The sequence below is a fragment of the Bombina bombina genome, chromosome 1 (assembly GCF_027579735.1).
Source record: "Bombina bombina isolate aBomBom1 chromosome 1, aBomBom1.pri, whole genome shotgun sequence".
Taxonomy (NCBI): Eukaryota; Metazoa; Chordata; class Amphibia; order Anura; family Bombinatoridae; genus Bombina; species Bombina bombina.
The window spans coordinates 1,339,856,491-1,339,876,325 of record NC_069499.1 but is presented as its reverse complement, the minus strand read 5'-3'; the positions used below and the strand labels follow the sequence as shown (position 1 = coordinate 1,339,876,325).

Sequence of the window (19,835 nt, the reverse complement as noted above, 5' to 3'; positions counted from 1 at the left end):
GCAAAACAGCTTTAACTTCACATTGACATAAAAATTCTCAAATTAATTGGAACCCAACAACATTAATATAACATAATATAAAATATTATATATATACATGGTAAAAAGATAAGATATATGACATCTTGAAACGCTTTTGTGTTTTCCCATCCTTTTTAAATGAGGGGCTCACTTCTTAGAAATTGTCTAACATATCAGGACTGATCAAGACAGATCCTCAACATTCAAAATAGAAGAATTGCGAAATCAATGAATGCATAGTAAAAAAACTAAAACAAAAAAAAAACCAATGCAATAAAACTTACTATGAATTTCAATTGAATTTTTAACAGATGTTTTTTTTTGACAAATTTTAAATTGTAATCAGTTTTTCTGTCTCCTGTATCATGTGACAGTCATCAGCCAAACACAAACTAATATATGTGTACCACTTAAAGGGACAGTCTAGTCAAAATTAAACTTTCATGATTCAGATACAGCATGCAATTTTAAACAACTTTCCAATTTACTTTTATCATCAAATTTGCTTTGTTCCCTTGGTGGTATTTTTAAAAAGCTAAACCTAGGTAGGCTCAAACTGATTTCTAAACCGTTGAAAACCGCCTCTTAGCTCAGAGCATTTTGAAAGTTTTTCACAGTTAGACAGTACTAGTTCATGTGTGTCATATAGATAACATTGTGCTCACTCCCGTGGAGTTATTTAGGAATTTGCACTGATTGGCTAACCTGCATATCTGTCAAAAGCACTGAGATAAGGGGGCAGTCTGCAGAGGCTTAGATACAAGGTAATCACAAAGGTAATACGTGTATTAATATAACTGTGTTGGTTATGCAAAACTGGGGAATGGGTAATAAAGGGATTATCTATCTTTTTAACCCCTTAGTGACCTGACCATTTTTCAATTTTCTTACCGTTAAGGACCAGGGCTATTTTTACATTTCTGCGGTGTTTGTGTTTAGCTGTAATTTTCCAATTTTCCTCTTACTCATACCCACACATATTATATACTGTTTTTCTCGCCATTAAATGGACTTTCTAAAGATACCATTATTTTCATCATATCATATAATTTACTATATAAAATATGATGAAAAATGGAAAAAAACCACACTTTTTCTAACTTTGACCCGCAAAATCTGTTACACATCTACAACCACCAAAAAACACCTATGCTAAATAGTTTCTACATTTTGTCCTGAGATTAAAAATACCCAATGTTTACATGTTCTTCGCTTTTTTTTTTGCAAGTTAAAGGGCAATAAGTACCGATAGTTGCATTGTAACACTGATATCTGTCAGGAATCTGTGAATAACCCTTCACATGTTGTATATATATTTTTTTTTTAGTAGACAATCCAAAGTATTGATCTAGGCCCATTTTGGTATATTTCATGCCGCCATTTCACCGCCAAATGTGATCAAATGTAAAAAATCATTAACTTTTTCAAAAACTTTTTCACAAACTTTAGGTTTCTCACTGAAATTATTTGCAAACAGCTTGTGCAATTATGGTACAAATGGTTGTAAATGCTTCTCTGGGATCCTCTTTGTTCAGAAATAGCAGACATATATGGCTTTGGCGTTGCTTTTTGGTAATTAGAAGGCTGCTAAATGCCACCGCATTACACTTGTGAAGGGGTTAATTAAGTAGCTTGTAGGGTTAATTTTAGCTTTATTGTAGAAATCAGCCTCCCACCTGACACATCCTACCCCCTGATTCCTCCCTTACTAGGGTTGCCACCCGCCCCGGTTTCACCGGGACAGTCCCGGTCGGGCCCTCTGTGTCCCGTGTCCCGGAACTGCCCTTAAATGCCCCGGGCTAAGAGCTCCCCTGGCGCAACAAGCAGGAGTAAGGCGTAAGCACAGATTAAAAAAAATAGCTGCCAAGAGGAACTCTTAGCCCAGGAGGAGATATGGATATGGAGCCTGGAGGGAGTGTGTGTGTGGGAGACTGGGAGGGCTGTGTCACGTGACAACAAAACAGTTGCGCAGATCAAAACATAACTTGACTCCCGCCTCTTCTCTGGATGACATTGTCATCTGCCATGGCTTCTAGGAGGTGCTTGAGGAAGAATGTGAGCAGGAGCAATAGTCGCGGGGTCAGCGGGCAGGCTGCTGAGTACTGACCTCAGCTCGTCAGGTACCAAGATTTTGAACTGGGAGTTATTGTAGCTGGCAATGCATATAATGTGTTTCGTTTTTATGTAGTGTGTGGGATATATAAGTCACTCATTGGCAGCTAACGTTATTACACTTCTCGATATCTAATCAGGGTGTTCTCATGAAATGGACTGTATGTATATATATATATATATATATATATTATATATATATATATATATATATATATATATATATATATATATATATATATATATTTATATATATAATATATATATTAATATATTATATATATATTATATATATATATATATTATATATATTATATATACATAATATTTATATATATATATATATATATATATATATTATATATCTATATATATATATATATATATAAAAATAGATTTTAGAATGAATTTGAGGCCGTGAGAAGCCACGCCCCAAGCCACACCCTCTCCACGCCCACTTAAAAAGTGTCCAGGAATTTTCTGGGCAAAAGGTGGCAACCCTATCCCTTACCCCTCTCAAACAGCTCACTTCCCTCCCCCACCTCACTATTGTCACCACCATCTTAAGTACTGTCAGTACTAAAATAAAAGGCTTTTTACATTTTTTATATATTTGTTTTATTTTTTATATATTATTCTGCAGTGTTGGATCCCCCCCTTAGCTCCCAACCTCCCTATTCCCGCCCCAAACAGCTCTCTAACCCTCCCCTATTCCTATTTGTCGCCATCTTGGGTACTGGCAGCTGTCTGCCAGTACCCAGTTTGCTAAAAAAAAAAGTTTATTTTTTATTACAAAACCAATTTTTTGTAGTGTAGCTTCCCCCCCTCAATACCCTACCCCCCAGATCCCTTTTCCCAAGACCTATCCCCCCCCCTCTCTCTCCTTCCTTACATTGTAATGTACTAAGTAGCTTGCGCACTCCCGAAGACCTCGCCGTACTGCCGGAGCAGGATCCACACATTAAGAGGAAATGATCCAGCGATGGGCCTCCCTCGTATCCCTCCCAAACCACCAACGATCAGCACCATTGCTGGCCAATGCAGAGAGGGCCACAGAGTGGCCCTCTCTGCATCGGTGTGCTTAAAAAGGGTATTGCATGATGCCACAATATTGAGGCATCGCTGCAATACCCTAAAAGCGTCTGGAAGGGATCACGATCGCTTCCAGCGCTTGAAAACCCTGAGGACGTGCAGGGTACGTCCTTGGTCATTAAGTACCAGTTTTTGTAGGACGTACCCTGCATGTCCTCGGTTGTTAAGGGGTTAAACAATAAAACATTTCAAGTAGACTGTCCCTTTAAACACTTGCACATTCTCAATAGCAGCTAGTGCCTTAGAAAGTGTGTATAAAAATACTGTATTATTTGATAGAGGAAGTAAATTGTAAAGCTTTTCTTTTTAATTGCATGCTTCTGAATCATGTACAGTAGGAAATATATTTGTGAACTAGAGTCAACCATTGGAGAGCTGCAGTTTTGAAGCCAATACAAACAGTATTCAAAAGTATCAAAATGCTCTGGTTTGGGCCTAAGTAGACCGTCCCTTTAACACAGCACTGACTGCTGGTTCTCATTTACATGTTACCTCCTTCAACACCAACTCTTTTAAAAATTAAAAATAAAGTACCGGCTGGGTGGCAACCCTAGTGGGTAGGGCCTCCGTTTACAGTTTGTTTTGTTATATTTATTTAAAGTAAAACCATAGAGACTAGAGGCACAATTTTATCTAAAGCTCTCTGGTCTGGTGAGATAATCTAAGAAGTCTCATCAGTAGTGCGAGGTCCCTCAATTCATTTATGATCTCACATTTTAGCCTGATAGCTGTTTATGTTGCAAAGTGGGTTTCAGGTTGTGAATGAGTCTTGCGTGCTTTCTCTTAATGGTGGCGAGTTTATGAAAATCATGGCCCTTAATGACCCCCTATTCTTTAATTGTAAATTTATTTCTCTTAAAATAATCTCATGCGAGCTTTATGTTGTATATACTCTTTTTTTTTTTAAGTACCATTTCCTTGTCTTGCCCTTGTTCTTTGAATAAAAATATTTAAAATAACCTTTTTGGTTATCTGTTGTTTTTGTATTGCTTTGTTTTGGTGTTGTGTACTTATTCAAGTCTTGTAATAAATTGAATATATTTGTCAAGCATGTTTAAAAAAAATGTCGACCTAAATACAATGCTTACAAATAGTTGTGACACTATTGGGAGCTCTGTAGGTTAAGTAGGACCCAGGTAAGGTAAGAAAAGACGGTGAAGTAGTTCCTTGGCTTATCACCATTTGGCCAAGTTCTGTAACAAACGCTTGACGTTAATGCTTTTAGCCTACTTGTGTGCATCCAAGAGAGTGCTGACTATAATGTGTATTTTTTCGGCAATACATATTAAGGAATATATTCGTGTTTTACATATCATCTGAAACTTCAAGTAAAACCACTAGCTATATTGAAAAAATACTGATAATTAAAAATATGCAAATTTACATTGAGCTGGTGATATCTTTTTTAAAATTCAGAATAAAAATGATAGATTAAGCATCTGTTCATCTTTGCAAAACACCAAAAATAGGTTTCTGCACATATGTTTTGCAACAAATATCACTGATCTAAAAGAAAGAAGTTTTTTGGCACTATTTTGTCTTTTTAGGCAGGAAATAAAGAATACTGAATATTTTATATATTTGATAAATTTAAAAAAAAAACATGATTTCAGAAATGCGACATCTGAGAATGAATTTTCAGCAACAGGATTAACAGCAGAAATAAAGATGATGTCAAATGAAAAATCATCTACAGGTTTGTGTGTTTAGACCTCTTTTTTCCTATTCTAGGTGATCCTAGTCCCAAATATAATGGTAATGCTGGTGGTAATAACCAGTACTAAAGCCATCACTGACAGAGGGATACATATCTGTTTCTCAATTTATGGGGGCATGAAGACCCTCGCTTCTCTGTATGCCTTTTTTAAGTGCTGGCAGATCTATTCTGCTTTAGAACCATAGATTTCACAGTAATAAAAATAAGTCTGTGTAAAAGAGAAAAAATAAGTCTGTGTAAAAGAGTAAGTCGAAATTAATTTTTCACGATTGAGACTATGGGGCCGATTTATTAAGCAGTGTATGCAGCTCATTTCGAGCGATCCTTTCGGCTCACCAGAATCAGGAGTTAAGAAGCAGCGGTCTATAAGACCGCTGCTTCTTAACTCATCCACCACCTCTGAGGTGGCGGACTGCAATCATCCCAATCGGATACAATCAAGATGATTGACAGCGCGAATGTACAGGGGGCGGCATTGCACACGCATTTCACAAGAAATGCTTGTGCAATAATAAATGCTGACAGCGTATGCTATCGGCATTTATCGATGTCGGGCGGACAGTATTCGCTACAGTGAATTATGTCCACTCGCCAAATAATAAATCGGTCCCTAAGCCTGCAATTTTAAACAACTTTCCAAATGTCTTCTATTATATAACTGTCTTTATTATCTTGGTATCCTTTGTTAAGAAATATACCTAGGTAGGATCAGGAGCAGCAAAGCAATACTTGGGGCTAGCTGCTGATTGGTGGCTGCACATATATGCTTCCTGTCATTGGTTTACCTGATGCGTTTAGTTTGCTACTAGTAATGAATTGCTGATCATTCAACAGAATATTCAAAGAGAGTGAAACACATTTGATAACATAAGTAAATTGGAAAGTTTATAAAAATTGTATGTTCTATCTCAATCAATCTGAAGAAAGAGACTTTTGTAGGAAAGGGCTGTACAATCAAGAAGTGCTATATTGTTTCAAGATTTTTATTCCTATACTGGAATAACGGAAATCTATAGATTAATTGCCCTAGTCATGTGAGAAAAAGGGAGTGGTAAAAATCAAATTGTACCAAATAACATTCATAGTAATATTAGAGATAATGAAATAATCTTTGGTCAGGGGCAGACTAATCAGCCAGGCAAATAGGACCTGGACCGAGGGCCCAGCGTGTAAGGGGGCCCACAAATGGCATCTCCATGAATCCTGATGTGCTGCTAAAGCTGGGGTTGATAGATGCCCTATCAATAACAAAGCAGTTAAGTGTGAGTTTAGTGGGGGCCCTGGCCCCAGAGCGGGGGTCTTGTGCCTGGATGTGAGGTTTGTTGCTTGGGGGGTCCTGTCGGGGGTCTGTTGCTGTGAGGGCCATATGGTGTGGGGTCCTGGGGGTTGGGGGCCCTCTATATGGCCCTTGATGTTGGGGGTTCTGGCCATGGAAGTTGAGGGGCCTGGTGGGGGCAGGACAGGGACGCTACCATGTTCATGTGCATACATTTGAATAAATTTGGGTCAGTGTGAGACAGTGGGGGCCCTTCCCTAATTTTTGCCCATGGCCATGATTGGTCTCAGTCCGCCCCTGTCTTTGGTTATTATATAGTTAATGACAGTGGAAAAATATAAAAAAACAAAAAACAGTTTGTATTTGCTCAACTGATTGATAATCGCATTGAAAAGTAGTTATACTAGGAGAGTTCGGGAGCAGAGTTGTAAGAATACTTTTTATCTGGGCTGATCAGGCGTTGGTTTAAAAAATCTTGCTAATGGCAGTGCCATTTAAAATGCGACACCGCATTAGACCAACTGCCGAAGTTAGTAAGGAATAGTTTAAATTTGTATGTTTTTCACATAGAAGATATATACACATACATATTTAGATATATATATATATATATATATATATATATATATATATATATATACACTGTATATATATAAATTAGGTACACCTGTTCAATTGCTTGGTAACACAAATCAGCCAACCACATAGCAGCAACTCAATGCATTTAGGCATATAGACGTGGTGAAGATGGGGCTTACTGAAGTTCAAACCGAGCATCAGAAAGGGAAAGAAAAGGGATTTAAGTGACTTTGAATGTGGCATGGTTGTTGGTGCCAGATGGCCTGGTCTTAGTATTTCAAAAACTGCTGATCTACTAGAATTTTCACGCACAACCATCCCTAGGGTTTACAGAGAATGGTCCGAAAAAGGGAAAATATCCTTTGAGCGCAGTTGTGAGGACGAAAAATGCCTTGTTGATGTCAGAGGAGAATGGGCAGACTGGTTTGAGATAATAGAAAGGCAACAGTAACTCAAATAACCACTAATTACAGCCAAGGTATGCAGAATACTATCTCTGAATGCACAACATGTCCAACCTTGATGCAGATGGGCTACAGCAGCAGAAGACCACACCGGGTGCCACTCCTGTCGGCTAAGAATAGGAAATTGAGGCTACAATTCGCACAGTCGAACCAGAATTGGACAATAGAAGTTTGGAAAAACTTTGCCTGGTCTGATGAGTCTCAATTTCAGCTGCGACATTCAGATCATAGGGTCAGATTTTGGGGTAAACATCATGAAAGCATGGATCCATCCTGCCTTGTATCAATGGTTCAGGCTGGTGGTAGTGGTGTAATGGTGTGGGAGATATTTTCTTGGCACACTTTGGGCCCCTTAGTACCAATTGAGCATTGTTTAAACTCCAGTGCCTACCTGAATATTGTTGCCAATCATGTCCATCCCTTTATGACTACAGTGTACCCATCTTCTGATGGCTTCTTCAAGCAGGATAATGCACTACGTCACAAAGCTCAAATCATCACAAACTGGTTTCTTGAACATGACAATGAGTTCACTGTACTCCTATAGCCTCCACAGTCACCAGATCTCAATCCAATAGAGCACCTTTAGGATGTGGTGAAACGGGAGATTTGCATCATGGATGTGCAGCCGACAAATCTGCAGCAACTGTGTGATGCTATCATGTCAATATGGACCAAAATGTCTGAGGAATGTTTCCAACACTTTGTTGAATCTATGCCACGAGCAATTAAGGCAGTTCTGAAGGCAAAAGGGGGTCCAACCCGGTACTAGCAACGTGTACCTAATAAACTGGCCAGTGAGAGCCCTTCCCAATCAAACACTTTGCCATATACCATATCCTTTTTAACCCTTTTAAAACATTTTTATTAATAATAATGTGATTTATTTACTTTTTAACTTTTTATTTTTTTTTATTATTTTTCAGGAACAAAAAAAATACATATTCACTTTTTTCCAACGAAATGTACATACATATTTCACAAACAGTCAACTAGATGTCAACAATTAAGAATATGGCGTAGCAAGGTTTTGGATTATTTCAATAAAACAAGGCTAGTTTAGCAATAATATATACAATTGTACAATTAGATGAATTATTATCAATTCACTTTTTATCCAAAGTACCGCCCAATGTAGATAATAATAGTGCAATATAAAGAGGGAAACAAGAAAAAAAAGGGGGACGTCACGGTAGAGGGAGGAAGGAAAAGAGAAGGGGATTTATCTGAGGGGTCGACCCATATATCAATGATTATAGGGGAGTCACTAGAAGCTTACTGCATAAGGTATCCCAGGGATCCCATATGTAATAGAACAATTCAAACTGGAGGTTAGACCTAAAACATATTCTTTTACAATGAGAAGTATTGCATTTTTTCCAGTTTCTGGCGATGGTTAGTTTAGCAGCCATAAAAATATATATCAAGAAACATCTATTATGTTTAGGTATCTTGTGAAGGTTTATATTTTATAAGGCTGTCATAGGAGGGAGTTTCTGAAACAGATTGAGTAATTGTCTTTGTATGGCGGCGTTGAATCAAGCAGGTAAGTCTTCCATATTCCCCTCCTCGATGTACCTCAAGACAAAAGCATAAACAGTGGTGCAATACATTTTGGACAAAACCTTCTACAAAAGGAATGTACTCACTTGAACATAGTGTAAAATTCTAGCTTGTTTACTGAAGACTCTTAAACAGATAATCCTTCAATAAATTGAATAAAACAATTGTTCTATGAGTTTCAGAGGTGCTACCACCTTTTTCAGGAGCTTAAATAAATATCTCAATGAAAGAGCTGATTGTAATTGACAAAGATTAGTGACCCTAGCCCAGAGTGGTTGAATGACTGGACAAGTCCACCAAATGTGGAGAATATCTTCGATTTGTTTACAGCCCCTCCAGCACAACGAGGAGGCTGAAGAGTAAAATTTTAGAGGCACATGATACATCTCGTTAATATTTTGTAAAATAATTAATAAAGAGTAAAACAGTGGATTGCCGTTTTAGTGTGCTTGATAGCATTTCTCCATCTTTTTGGTGGAATTCAGATCTCTAATCCTCCTTCCAAGTCCTGACTGACTGTTTTTGAGAATGTAGGGGATTTTAAAAGACATTGGTAATGTACAGAAAGCACAAAGGACATCTGGATACACACCCTTTTTCTGATCTATCACAAGGAGGTCAAAATAATATTTTCTCGGTAGAACAATTTTTTTAATTAAATCCTCTTGTGGCAGGATAGAGGGACCTTGAAAGAAGTCTGTGGTAGTGATTATTGATTATAGCAGCATCTGTCCAAGACTTAATTCTCATTTCTGGGATGCTATATGTTAATCCTCTAAGAGTCTCGACATTGCCTAATTATAATATTGTTTAATGGAATATTTGATGTACAATGTGGTGTAGACCAAAAGAGATCTTCTAATTTTACATAAGCAGGACGGGAAGCTTGTTCTAATTCAATCTAGCTGGTCAAATGTAGGGCTGAGTCCCAGGCTAAAACGTGGGTTATCATCGCTGCCTCATTGTATAACCTAACAATAGGTGGACTAAGGCCTCCATATTCAGGTCTACATTGTAGTAAGGAGGAAGCAATTCTTCCTTTTTCTTTTCCAAATATATCTATTAACTACAGTCTGAAACTCATTCAGAAAAGAAGACATTTATATTAATAGATAAGTTTAGGCAGCTGCATAATTTGCACTGCTTCAATCCTGCCATACCAGGAGACCTCTTCATATCTCATGGAGTTAAGATCTTTTGGCATCTGAGTTAACAAGGTTTGGACATTTCTTTCAACAATAATAGTTTATTAATATAAACTTTGCTTGTGTGTGTGCGTGTCTATAACCCATTATGGAAAACTACTGTGTTGTGTGTTGTCACTGACCAAACAGTACTTTTTCGATATTGGCTTACAGACAGGCACACTCACAAGTAAAGTCAGTAAGATGCTGTTGAGCTAGCCTTGGGATACCCAATGCCTATAGATTAAAAAAAAAAAAAAAAAAGTGTGTTCTGGTAATATTAATATAAACTTTACTTGTGTGTGTCTGTAACCCATTATAGAAAAGTATTGTGTTGTGTGTTGTCACTGACTGACAACACAGTCACAGTACTTTTCCATAATGGGTTACAGACAAATGCACACACAATTAAAGTCAGTAATATGTATATATATATATATATATATATATATACAGGGAGTGCAGAATTATTAGGCAAATGAGTATTTTGACCACATCATCCTCTTTATGCATGTTGTCTTACTCCAAGCTGTATAGGCTCGAAAGCCTACTACCAATTAAGCATATTAGGTGATGTGCATCTCTGTAATGAGAAGGGGTGTGGTCTAATGACATCAACACCCTATATCAGGTGTGCATAATTATTAGGCAACTTCCTTTCCTTTGGCAAAATGGGTCAAAAGAAGGACTTGACAGGCTCAGAAAAGTCAAAAATAGTGAGATATCTTGCAGAGGGATGCAGCACTCTTAAAATTGCAAAGCTTCTGAAGCGTGATCATCGAACAATCAAGCGTTTCATTCAAAATAGTCAACAGGGTCACAAGAAGCGTGTGGAAAAACCAAGGCGCAAAATAACTGCCCATGAACTGAGAAAAGTCAAGCGTGCAGCTGCCAAGATGCCACTTGCCACCAGTTTGGCCATATTTCAGAGCTGCAACATCACTGGAGTGCCCAAAAGCACAAGGTGTGCAATACTCAGAGACATGGCCAAGGTAAGAAAGGATGAAAGACGACCACCACTGAACAAGACACACAAGCTGAAACGTCAAGACTGGGCCAAGAAATATCTCAAGACTGATTTTCTAAGGTTTTATGGACTGATGAAATGAGAGTGAGTCTTGATGGGCCAGATGGATGGGCCCGTGGCTGGATTGGTAAAGGGCAGAGAGCTCCAGTCCGACTCAGACGCCAGCAAGGTGGAGGTGGAGTACTGGTTTGGGCTGGTATCATCAAAGATGAGTTTGTGGGGCCTTTTCGGGTTGAGGATGGAGTCAAGCTCAACTCCCAGTCCTACTGCCAGTTTCTGGAAGACACCTTCTTCAAGCAGTGGTACAGGAAGAAGTCTGCATCCTTCAAGAAAAACATGATTTTCATGCAGGACAATGCTCCATCACACGCGTCCAAGTACTCCACAGCGTGGCTGGCAAGAAAGGGTATAAAAGAAGAAAATCTAATGACATGGCCTCCTTGTTCACCTGATCTGAACCCCATTGAGAACCTGTGGTCCATCATCAAATGTGAGATTTACAAGGAGGGAAAACAGTACACCTCTCTGAACAGTGTCTGGGAGGCTGTGGTTGCTGCTGCATGCAATGTTGATGGTGAACAGATCAAAACACTGACAGAATCCATGGATGGCAGGCTTTTGAGTGTCCTTGCAAAGAAAGGTGGCTATATTGGTCACTGATTTGTTTTTGTTTTGTTTTTGAATGTCAGAAATGTATATTTGTGAATGTTGAGATGTTATATTGGTTTCACTGGTAAAAATAAATAATTGAAATGGGTATATATTTGTTTTTGTTAAGTTGCCTAATAATTATGCACAGTAATAGTCACCTGCACACACAGATATCCCCCTAAAATAGCTAAAACTAAAAACAAACTAAAAACTACTTCCAAAAATATTCAGCTTTGATATTAATGAGTTTTTTGGGTTCATTGAGAACATGGTTGTTGTTCAATAATAAAATTAATCCTCAAAAATACAACTTGCCTAATAATTCTGCACTCCCTGTATATATATATATATATATGTATAGGGGGAGGCCTTCATGGATTCTTGCACTGGGGCCCTGAGATTTCTAGTTATGCCTTTGGCAGTTGGGGTCGAATACAAGGCTCTAATAGATAGACAGAACTCTTGTGGAAGGCCAAAGGCTTCAAGGGTAGCGAACATATAGTCCCATCTTACCCTGTCAAACGCTTTTTCTGCGTCCATCATATGGTAGATTTTGATCAAAAAGTGTATATATGTGTGTAATAGTTTATGTTAATGTGTTTTGTGCAATTTTTTTTTAACCCTTACAGTTTACTTAAGGTCTGAAGTTGCACTAAATCTTCTAGCACAGTTTTGGTTTTTACTCAAGCACAAACTATAATTATTATCAGTTATTTGTAGAGCGCCAACAGGTTCCGCAGCACTAACTATACTTTCAACTTGTTATACCAGCACTATGTCCATTGGAAGTAAAGGCTGCGCTTAAGGGAAGTTTGCTGCACTAACCTTTCTCTGGTTAACGCGCTTTACCATGGACTTGTAATATCAAAGTAGTGCGCTAGTTAGTGCAGTCCAGCGATATTGCTTATGGTGCCCGTGCTTTCATTAGTGTGCCACTTGTAATCTGGCCCAATAATTGGAATAAAACCCATCAGTATGTTATGTATTTAAGTTGCTGTATGGCAGAAGCTTTCAATCAGTGAAACTTCATGTCTACTGATAACTGTCCAATGCCAAAACTGAGTGTACATGCTTGCCGATGTTTCTCAGAATTTAAATATGCATATACAATAAGTAAGTTACAAATTGACAGTGTTGCTGTATAAAGCAGTAAGCTTGACAATATGCCACAATTGCAGTTATACATTCTGATGCATTATTCTAAATCCGGCCTATGGGGTAAATGTATTAACCCCTTAAGGACCGGGCATTTTAGACAAAAACTTCCCCAAAAGACCAGAGCATTTTTAGCATTTTTGCAATCACTACATTTAAACAGAAATAGAGACTTTTTTGTATATATTTACCTATTAAAACTATATATTATTATTTTTTTAGTAGACAACCCAAAGTATTGATCTAGGCCCATTTTGGTATATTTCATGCCACCATTTCACCGCCAAATGCGATCAAATTAAAAAAACTTGTTAATTTTTTCACAATTTTAGGTTTCTCACTGAAATTATTTACAAATAGCTTGTGCAATCATGGCACAAATAGTTGTAAATGCTTCTCTGTGATCCCCTTTGTTCAGAAATAGCAGACATACAGTATATGGCTTTGGCATTGTTTTTGGTAATTAGGCCGCTAAATGCTGCTGCGCACCACACTTGTATTATGCCCAGCAGTGAAGGGGTTAATTAGGTAGCTTGTAAGGTTAACTGTAGCTTTAGTGTAGAGATCAGCCTCCCATCTGACACATCCCACCACCTGTTCCCTCCCTTACCCCTCTCAAACAGCTATCTTCCCTCCCCCACCCCCTAAAGGTCACCCCCATCTTAAGTACTGTCAGAAAGTCTGCCAGTATAAAAAAAAATAAAAGTTGTTTTTTTTTTTAAATTAAATATTTTCTGCAGGGTAGTATCCCCCTTACCTCCTAACCTCCCTGATCCCCCCCAAACAGCTCTCTAACCCTCCCCCCTGTCTGCCAGTACCCAGTTTGCTGCAAATTAGGCTTTTTTTTTTAAATTAATTTAAAATCCCTATGTTTTCTGTAGTGTAGCTGCTCCCCCTCAATACCCTACCACCCTCCCCCTCCCAGATTCCTTTATGGCAACAGATCCCACTGTGGATCACCCTCATTGCCCCACCTCCCTCCTCCCTCTTTCCACCTCAATGATGCAGATATTATTTGTTTTTGGGCTTCCCTGTAGGGTGGCAGTCCTACCCGCACCCGCCCTCCTCCTGCCTCCTACAGCAATGGGCCGCCCACCCGCCTCCCTCCATCAGTAACTCTGCAAATCTATTTCTGCAGTGCCCCACTCGTGGGGCATGCAGAAATAGCGCAATCTCGCAATTTTGAGCGATTTCGCAGCAGAGAGAAGCCCAGGACTGCAGCGACATAATGACCATCGTCGTACAGGGTACGGCACTGGTCATTAAGGGGTTAAGCAGTGGATGCTGCATTCTACGCCCATCGTTTCAGATCCGCCTGAAACGGAAGTTAAGAAGCAGCAGTCGTAAGACCGCTGCTCCTTAACTTCTCCTCCATCTTGTAGATGGCGGACTGAAATCATCCCGATCCGATCAGGGTGATTGACACCGCCTGCTAGTGGCCCGATAGTGAGCAGGGGACAGCATTGTACAAGCATTTCACTAGAAATGCTTGTGCAATGATAAATGCAGACAGCGTATGCTATTGGCATTTGGCGTGGTCGAGTGGACATGATTCGCTACAGCGAATCATGTCCGCTAGACCATTAATAAATCTACCCCTAAATATGTATATTTTGTCACCACTAACATTTATTTTCACACTTGCCCATGAACATATATGCAATTGAAGAGAATATATTCCTCAGTATATTTCTGATTAATATAGTACTGGAAATAAAATGTATAAAACAAACAAATTATAGGTAGTATATTGCAAAGTTGTATCATGTAACCAGCCAGTAGGTGTTCCACTAAAAAAGGCAGCCCTAGGTAGTAGCCTACACTATCTATTGCGAAATACACCCCTGAGCACAGCTGAACCCTATGAAAACAATTAGTATTAATAACATCAGATAAGACCAGTAGCCTGCAGACCAGGTGTTAGTCCCTTACTTGCATCAGACCACTTGCCCTCCCATAAGCACCACATCAGACCTCAGATCAGACCCAGAGCCACACAGACACTTCATCAACCCCGTAACCACATCAGACCAGAGATCCAACCCCTGTCTCCACAGAGCATTACCTTACTTATTAAAAATGCCTGGGACAAGCATAAGGCTATCCTACAAACTAGATCAGTTTATACTGTTAGGTAATATTGGGCAGACTTGCTGGGCCTATGGCTCTTATCTGCCGTCAATATCTATGTTTCTATCCCTTTGGGGTTTCAGCTTTCTGCTGCATCTGTTTTTTTCTGCACACACTGTGCTTGTGGTGTATGCATAGGAGGTGAGATGAGGATAACCATGCTTGGCCTTATGCACATCAGAAATCATTACATGTACCATGCATGGCACCCATGGTGTAAAATTTCTGACCCAGCAACCAAGTGTGCTTGGTGGAGATGGTGCAACAGAGTCAAGTCCCAGTTGTACTTGCACTCCCTTTGGCCCCTATTGTTAAGCCTATGGTGACAGAATGAGAGGTTTACAAAATCACTTTTTTTTTTTTAAATGTTGTATGAACTGGATAACAGACCTCAAATAGTGTGTTACAATGGCCTAGAACCCATTCATGAAACAAATATCTTGCAGAAAAAGTTGTATTGTGTGGTCTTATGTATATCTATAATGTAGTTATTCTTAAATAGACATGAAACCCAATTGTTTACTTTCATGATTCAGACAGAGCATGTGATTTTAAACAACTTTCCAATTTAGTTCTATTATCCAATTTCTTTCATACTTGTAGTTGGAAAGCATACCTAGATAGGCCCAGGAAGAGCAATACATTACTCGGAGATAGCGTCTGATTGGTGTCTGCACATAAATATCGGTATCAGTTCACCAGATGTGATCAGCCATCTGCCAGTAGTGCATAGCTGCTCCTTCAACATAGGATACCAACAGAATTAAGCAAATTTGATAATAGAAATAAACTGGAAAATGGTTTAAAATCACATGCTCTATAAGAATCATGAAGAAGAAAAAAAGTGGGTTTTGTGTCCCTTTAACCAGAGTGTTCGGGCACCCTAGTATGTTCCAGCACCTATCTGTATCACATTACTTTTAAGGCAGGAGGATGATTTTGGGAGGGGGGTGCCAGGAGGATGGCTGCAGACTAGCAATAATAGTGTGAAGTATATCTGTATATACAGCAATAATAGTAGCAATAATAGTGGTAAGGAAGCCAAGATTATTCTGGGAAAATTAAAAAGAATGGCAGGGAGAGGCTGGTGAGGGTAGCAACAATGGCATGAAGATACTGATGGTGATACCAAGAATGTCATGAAGATACTGGTGGTGCTACCAAGAATGGCATGAAGATACCGGTAGTGCTACCAAGAATGGTATGAAGATACTGGTGATGCTACCAAGAATGGCATGAAGATGCTGATGGTGCTACCAAGAATGGCATGAAGATACTGGTGGTGCTACTAAGAATGTCATGAAGATACTGGTGGTGCTACCAAGAATGGCATGAAAATAATGATGGTGCTACCAAGAATGGCATGAAGATAATGATGGTGCTACCAAGAATGGCATGAAGATGCTGATGGTGCTAGCAAGAAGGGCATGAAGATACTGATGGTGCTAGCAAGAATGGCATGAAGATACTAATGGTGCTATCAAGAATGGCATGAAGACACTGGTGGTGCTAGCAAGAATGACATGAAGATACTGGTGGTGCTAGCAAGAAGGGCATGAAGATACTGGTGGTGCTAGCAAGGGGCATGAAGATACTGATGGTGCTAGCAGGAATGGCATGAAGATGCTGGTGGTGCTAGCAAAAAGGACATGAAGATAATGATGGTGCTAGCAAGAAGGGCATAAAGATACTGTTGGTGCTAGCAAGAATGGCATGAAGATGCTGATGGTGCTAGCAAGAATGGCATGAAGATAATGATGGTGCTAGCAAGAAGGACATTAAGATACTGGTGGTGCTAGCAAGAATGGCATGAAGATACTGGGGTGCTAGCAATAAGGGCATGAAGATACTGGTAGTGCTAGCAAGAAGGGCATGAAGATACTGATGGTGCTAGCAAGAAGGGCATGAAGATACTGGTGGTGCTAGCAAGAAGGGCATGAAGATACTGGTGGTGCTAGCAAGAATGGCATGAAGGTACTGGCGGTGCTAGCACGAAGATACTGATGGTGCTAGAAAGAAGGGCATGGACAGGGCCGTCTTTAACACAGGGCAAAAGGGGCAGCTGCCCAGGGCCCAGTCTTTGTTGAGGGGCCCAAGAGTTAAAAAAAAATGTTTTTATTTTTTTTTGGTTCATTCCAGACTGCTGATGTGACATGGGGAACACACACAGTCAGTCCTAATACTGTCACAGTCAAAATGTATCTGCTTATATTTTCCAGACTGTGCCGGTGTCATGTGACATGCCAAGCTAGTGCTGTTTTAGGTGTGCACTGTGCAGCACTGAATGCTAAGCCCTAACTCGGCATCCAGCCATTCCCACTGCATCAGAAATGGTCCTGCTGGGGTTACCACTGTTACCAGGTAACTGCTCTGATGGTGGAGATTGTTTCTGGGTAGGGCTGACTGTAGGCAGGCACGTGAGGATTTGAGCATCTGTGCAGCTGCACACACTGCTCTCTTCAGTCTTGAGGCTGTGTGACTTGTCTCACACTGTATCCATGCAGCCTTGGGCAGACAGCATCCAGTCTAAACTAAAGTTTGTTAGGGGAACAGTACTTTGTAGAAAGGTGTCAGTGGGAAGAATAAGTGAGTGCACACATGCCCCTCCCAATGCAGCATTGTCTAGTACAGGGTGAGAGGGAACTTGTTCCTAGCAAAGAAGGGACATGTGCTGCTGTGGCTGATGTATAGTGTCATACTGATACTTCACACATTAATGTAAGATTTATTTTTATAGTTTTTGTTTTCTCTCTGTCTCAGATTTTACAGCTTCCCATAGTAGTTCTGCTGTTCCAGTCAGTAAACTTATATTTGTCTGCACCTCCATGCTTCCTCCTCAGTCTTTACTAGGGCTGCAACAACTAATCGGTAAGATTGATCATAAAAATAGTTGTCAAAGAATCTCATTATCAATTAGGTGGTCAGCGATTAGTTGGTTAATTGCACAGAACCAGCTGCTTCAATCCGATGAACTCCTGCACATGGTATTGTGCAAACATTTTTATTTATTATTATTTTTTCTATCCGATTAATCGGATGATTATTGTCCGATTAATCGGATAGAAAAAAGATTTAAAAAATAAATAAATTAAATTTTTTTTGCACAATCTTAGTTGCAGTAGATCATCAGATTAAAGCAGCTGGTGCTGTGCAATTGACCAACTAATCGCTGACCACCTAATTGATAATGAAATTTGTTGGCAACTATTTTTATCATCAAACTTACCGATTAGTTGTTGCAGCCCTAGTCTTTACCTTGCTTTGCCCCTGTTGGCTGCCCTAAATCTCTTTAACCAGCTAACCCCACACCAGAATCACATACAAAAGCATATTAAATGAATCCACAGTGGAGGAATTTATATATTTATTTACTTATTAGCACTGCTTAGGTCCAGTTTCGCATAATGCAATAATATATAATTTTTTATACAATAAATTGATTTAGTTGTTTTTTGGCATGTTGGGGTGGAGAGCGAAATTGCATGGGGTGGGCGGGGGGGACAAGAACATTTTTGCCCAGGGTCCAGTCAATATTAAAGACGGCCCTGGGCATGGAGATACTGATGGTGCTAGCAAGAAGGGCATGAAGATACTGGTGGTGCTAGCACGAAGGGCATGAAGATACTGATCGTGCTAGCAAGAAGGGCATGAAGATACTGGTAGTGCTAGCTATAGAGAATAGCAGGAATATTTTGATGAGGAAAACCTCAAATACAGTCTCACACAGGCTCATTGTGTGTGACATGACAGATCAGCGTCTGCACTTTAGTTCTGTATTAGTTGCCATAGTATAAATATAGTGCCACTATTCTCAAACAGCTTGTCCAGATACCATAGTGCAGGCAAACCTTTTTGAGAGTGTATCCAAACTAGCAATAACGTTCTAAAAATGTAGCCCAGTCACACTCACGATGGTGCTAAGACGGCTGTATGTAGGTATCCCAAGGGCAGCCCTACTTGCTGTTTCCAACAAAAAAAAATTGCAGGCAAGTGGGCCATGGTTTGCCTTTCCAGACCTATTATTTCCCAGGACCTGGCTGCTTGTATCAGAGAAATAGCAATTAAGGTAATGGGATGTAGAAAATTAGTAAAAAAAAAAAAAAAAAGATTTACAATACGTTGCATATTTTGCTTTATATGTTTGCTTTTGAAATTACTTACATTATTTTTTTTTTACACATTCACATCTAATTTGCTGCAGTTGTTTTTCAATAGCAAACCTCCATCACCACTTTTCCTTATTTGGAGACAATCTGGAGTAGTTAGTTACAGAAATACACAAGAGTTTCCACTGACATTGTTAGCAAAACTTGCATTGTTTTGGAGCCAATCCGATCTAGTTATTGAGTACACAGGGCTTTCCACGGTGATTGTGTTAGCAAAGTTTGCATTATTTTGCAGTTCCTTATATGATAATTTCTGCAGAGGCCAATTAGGGACAGACTTGTGGCAAGGTTAGACTTGTGAAGTCTAGTGTGCATTTCCAGTTCTCACGAATGGAAAACTAACTTAATTAAACAGTTGTGTTTTATTACCATTTACGTGAATGTGTGGTGCGATTCAGTTCTCATTCTGCGGACTGTATATAGTGGTGTCTGTCTGGTTTACTACCTTGCCTAGTAGTGAAAATATAATATTGTATTATATTCCCTAATGTATGCGAGGAACCACTCTACTCTCATAGGGAATGTACTGCCAACGTGTTCCCCTCCTGGCAGGTTTTTTTCTGCGTCATATTACCCTGGGTTTAGTTCTTCACTGTGTAACTAGTGTTTTTATAGAGTTTCACTGCGTTCATGTTGTTGCCTCCTTAACCGCAAGTGTAATCGGTGTGTTTGTTAACCGCCGGGCCTGCAGAGGCGCT

The 19,835-nt window shown here is 39.4% G+C and overlaps 1 protein-coding gene across 1 annotated transcript in view; it reads right to left on the bottom strand.

Annotated features, from left to right (window-relative positions):
• Window positions 1-19,212, bottom strand: part of CCDC113 (coiled-coil domain containing 113) — a 71,201-nt gene extending 51,989 nt beyond the window's left edge. Inside the window, exon 1 of the mRNA XM_053695286.1 lies at window positions 19,133-19,212. Within this exon, the coding sequence (XP_053551261.1) occupies window positions 19,133-19,152 (20 nt within the window). The 5' untranslated portion in view covers window positions 19,153-19,212. The remainder of the gene's footprint in view (window positions 1-19,132) is intronic.
• Between the last annotated feature and the right edge of the window lie 623 nt (window positions 19,213-19,835).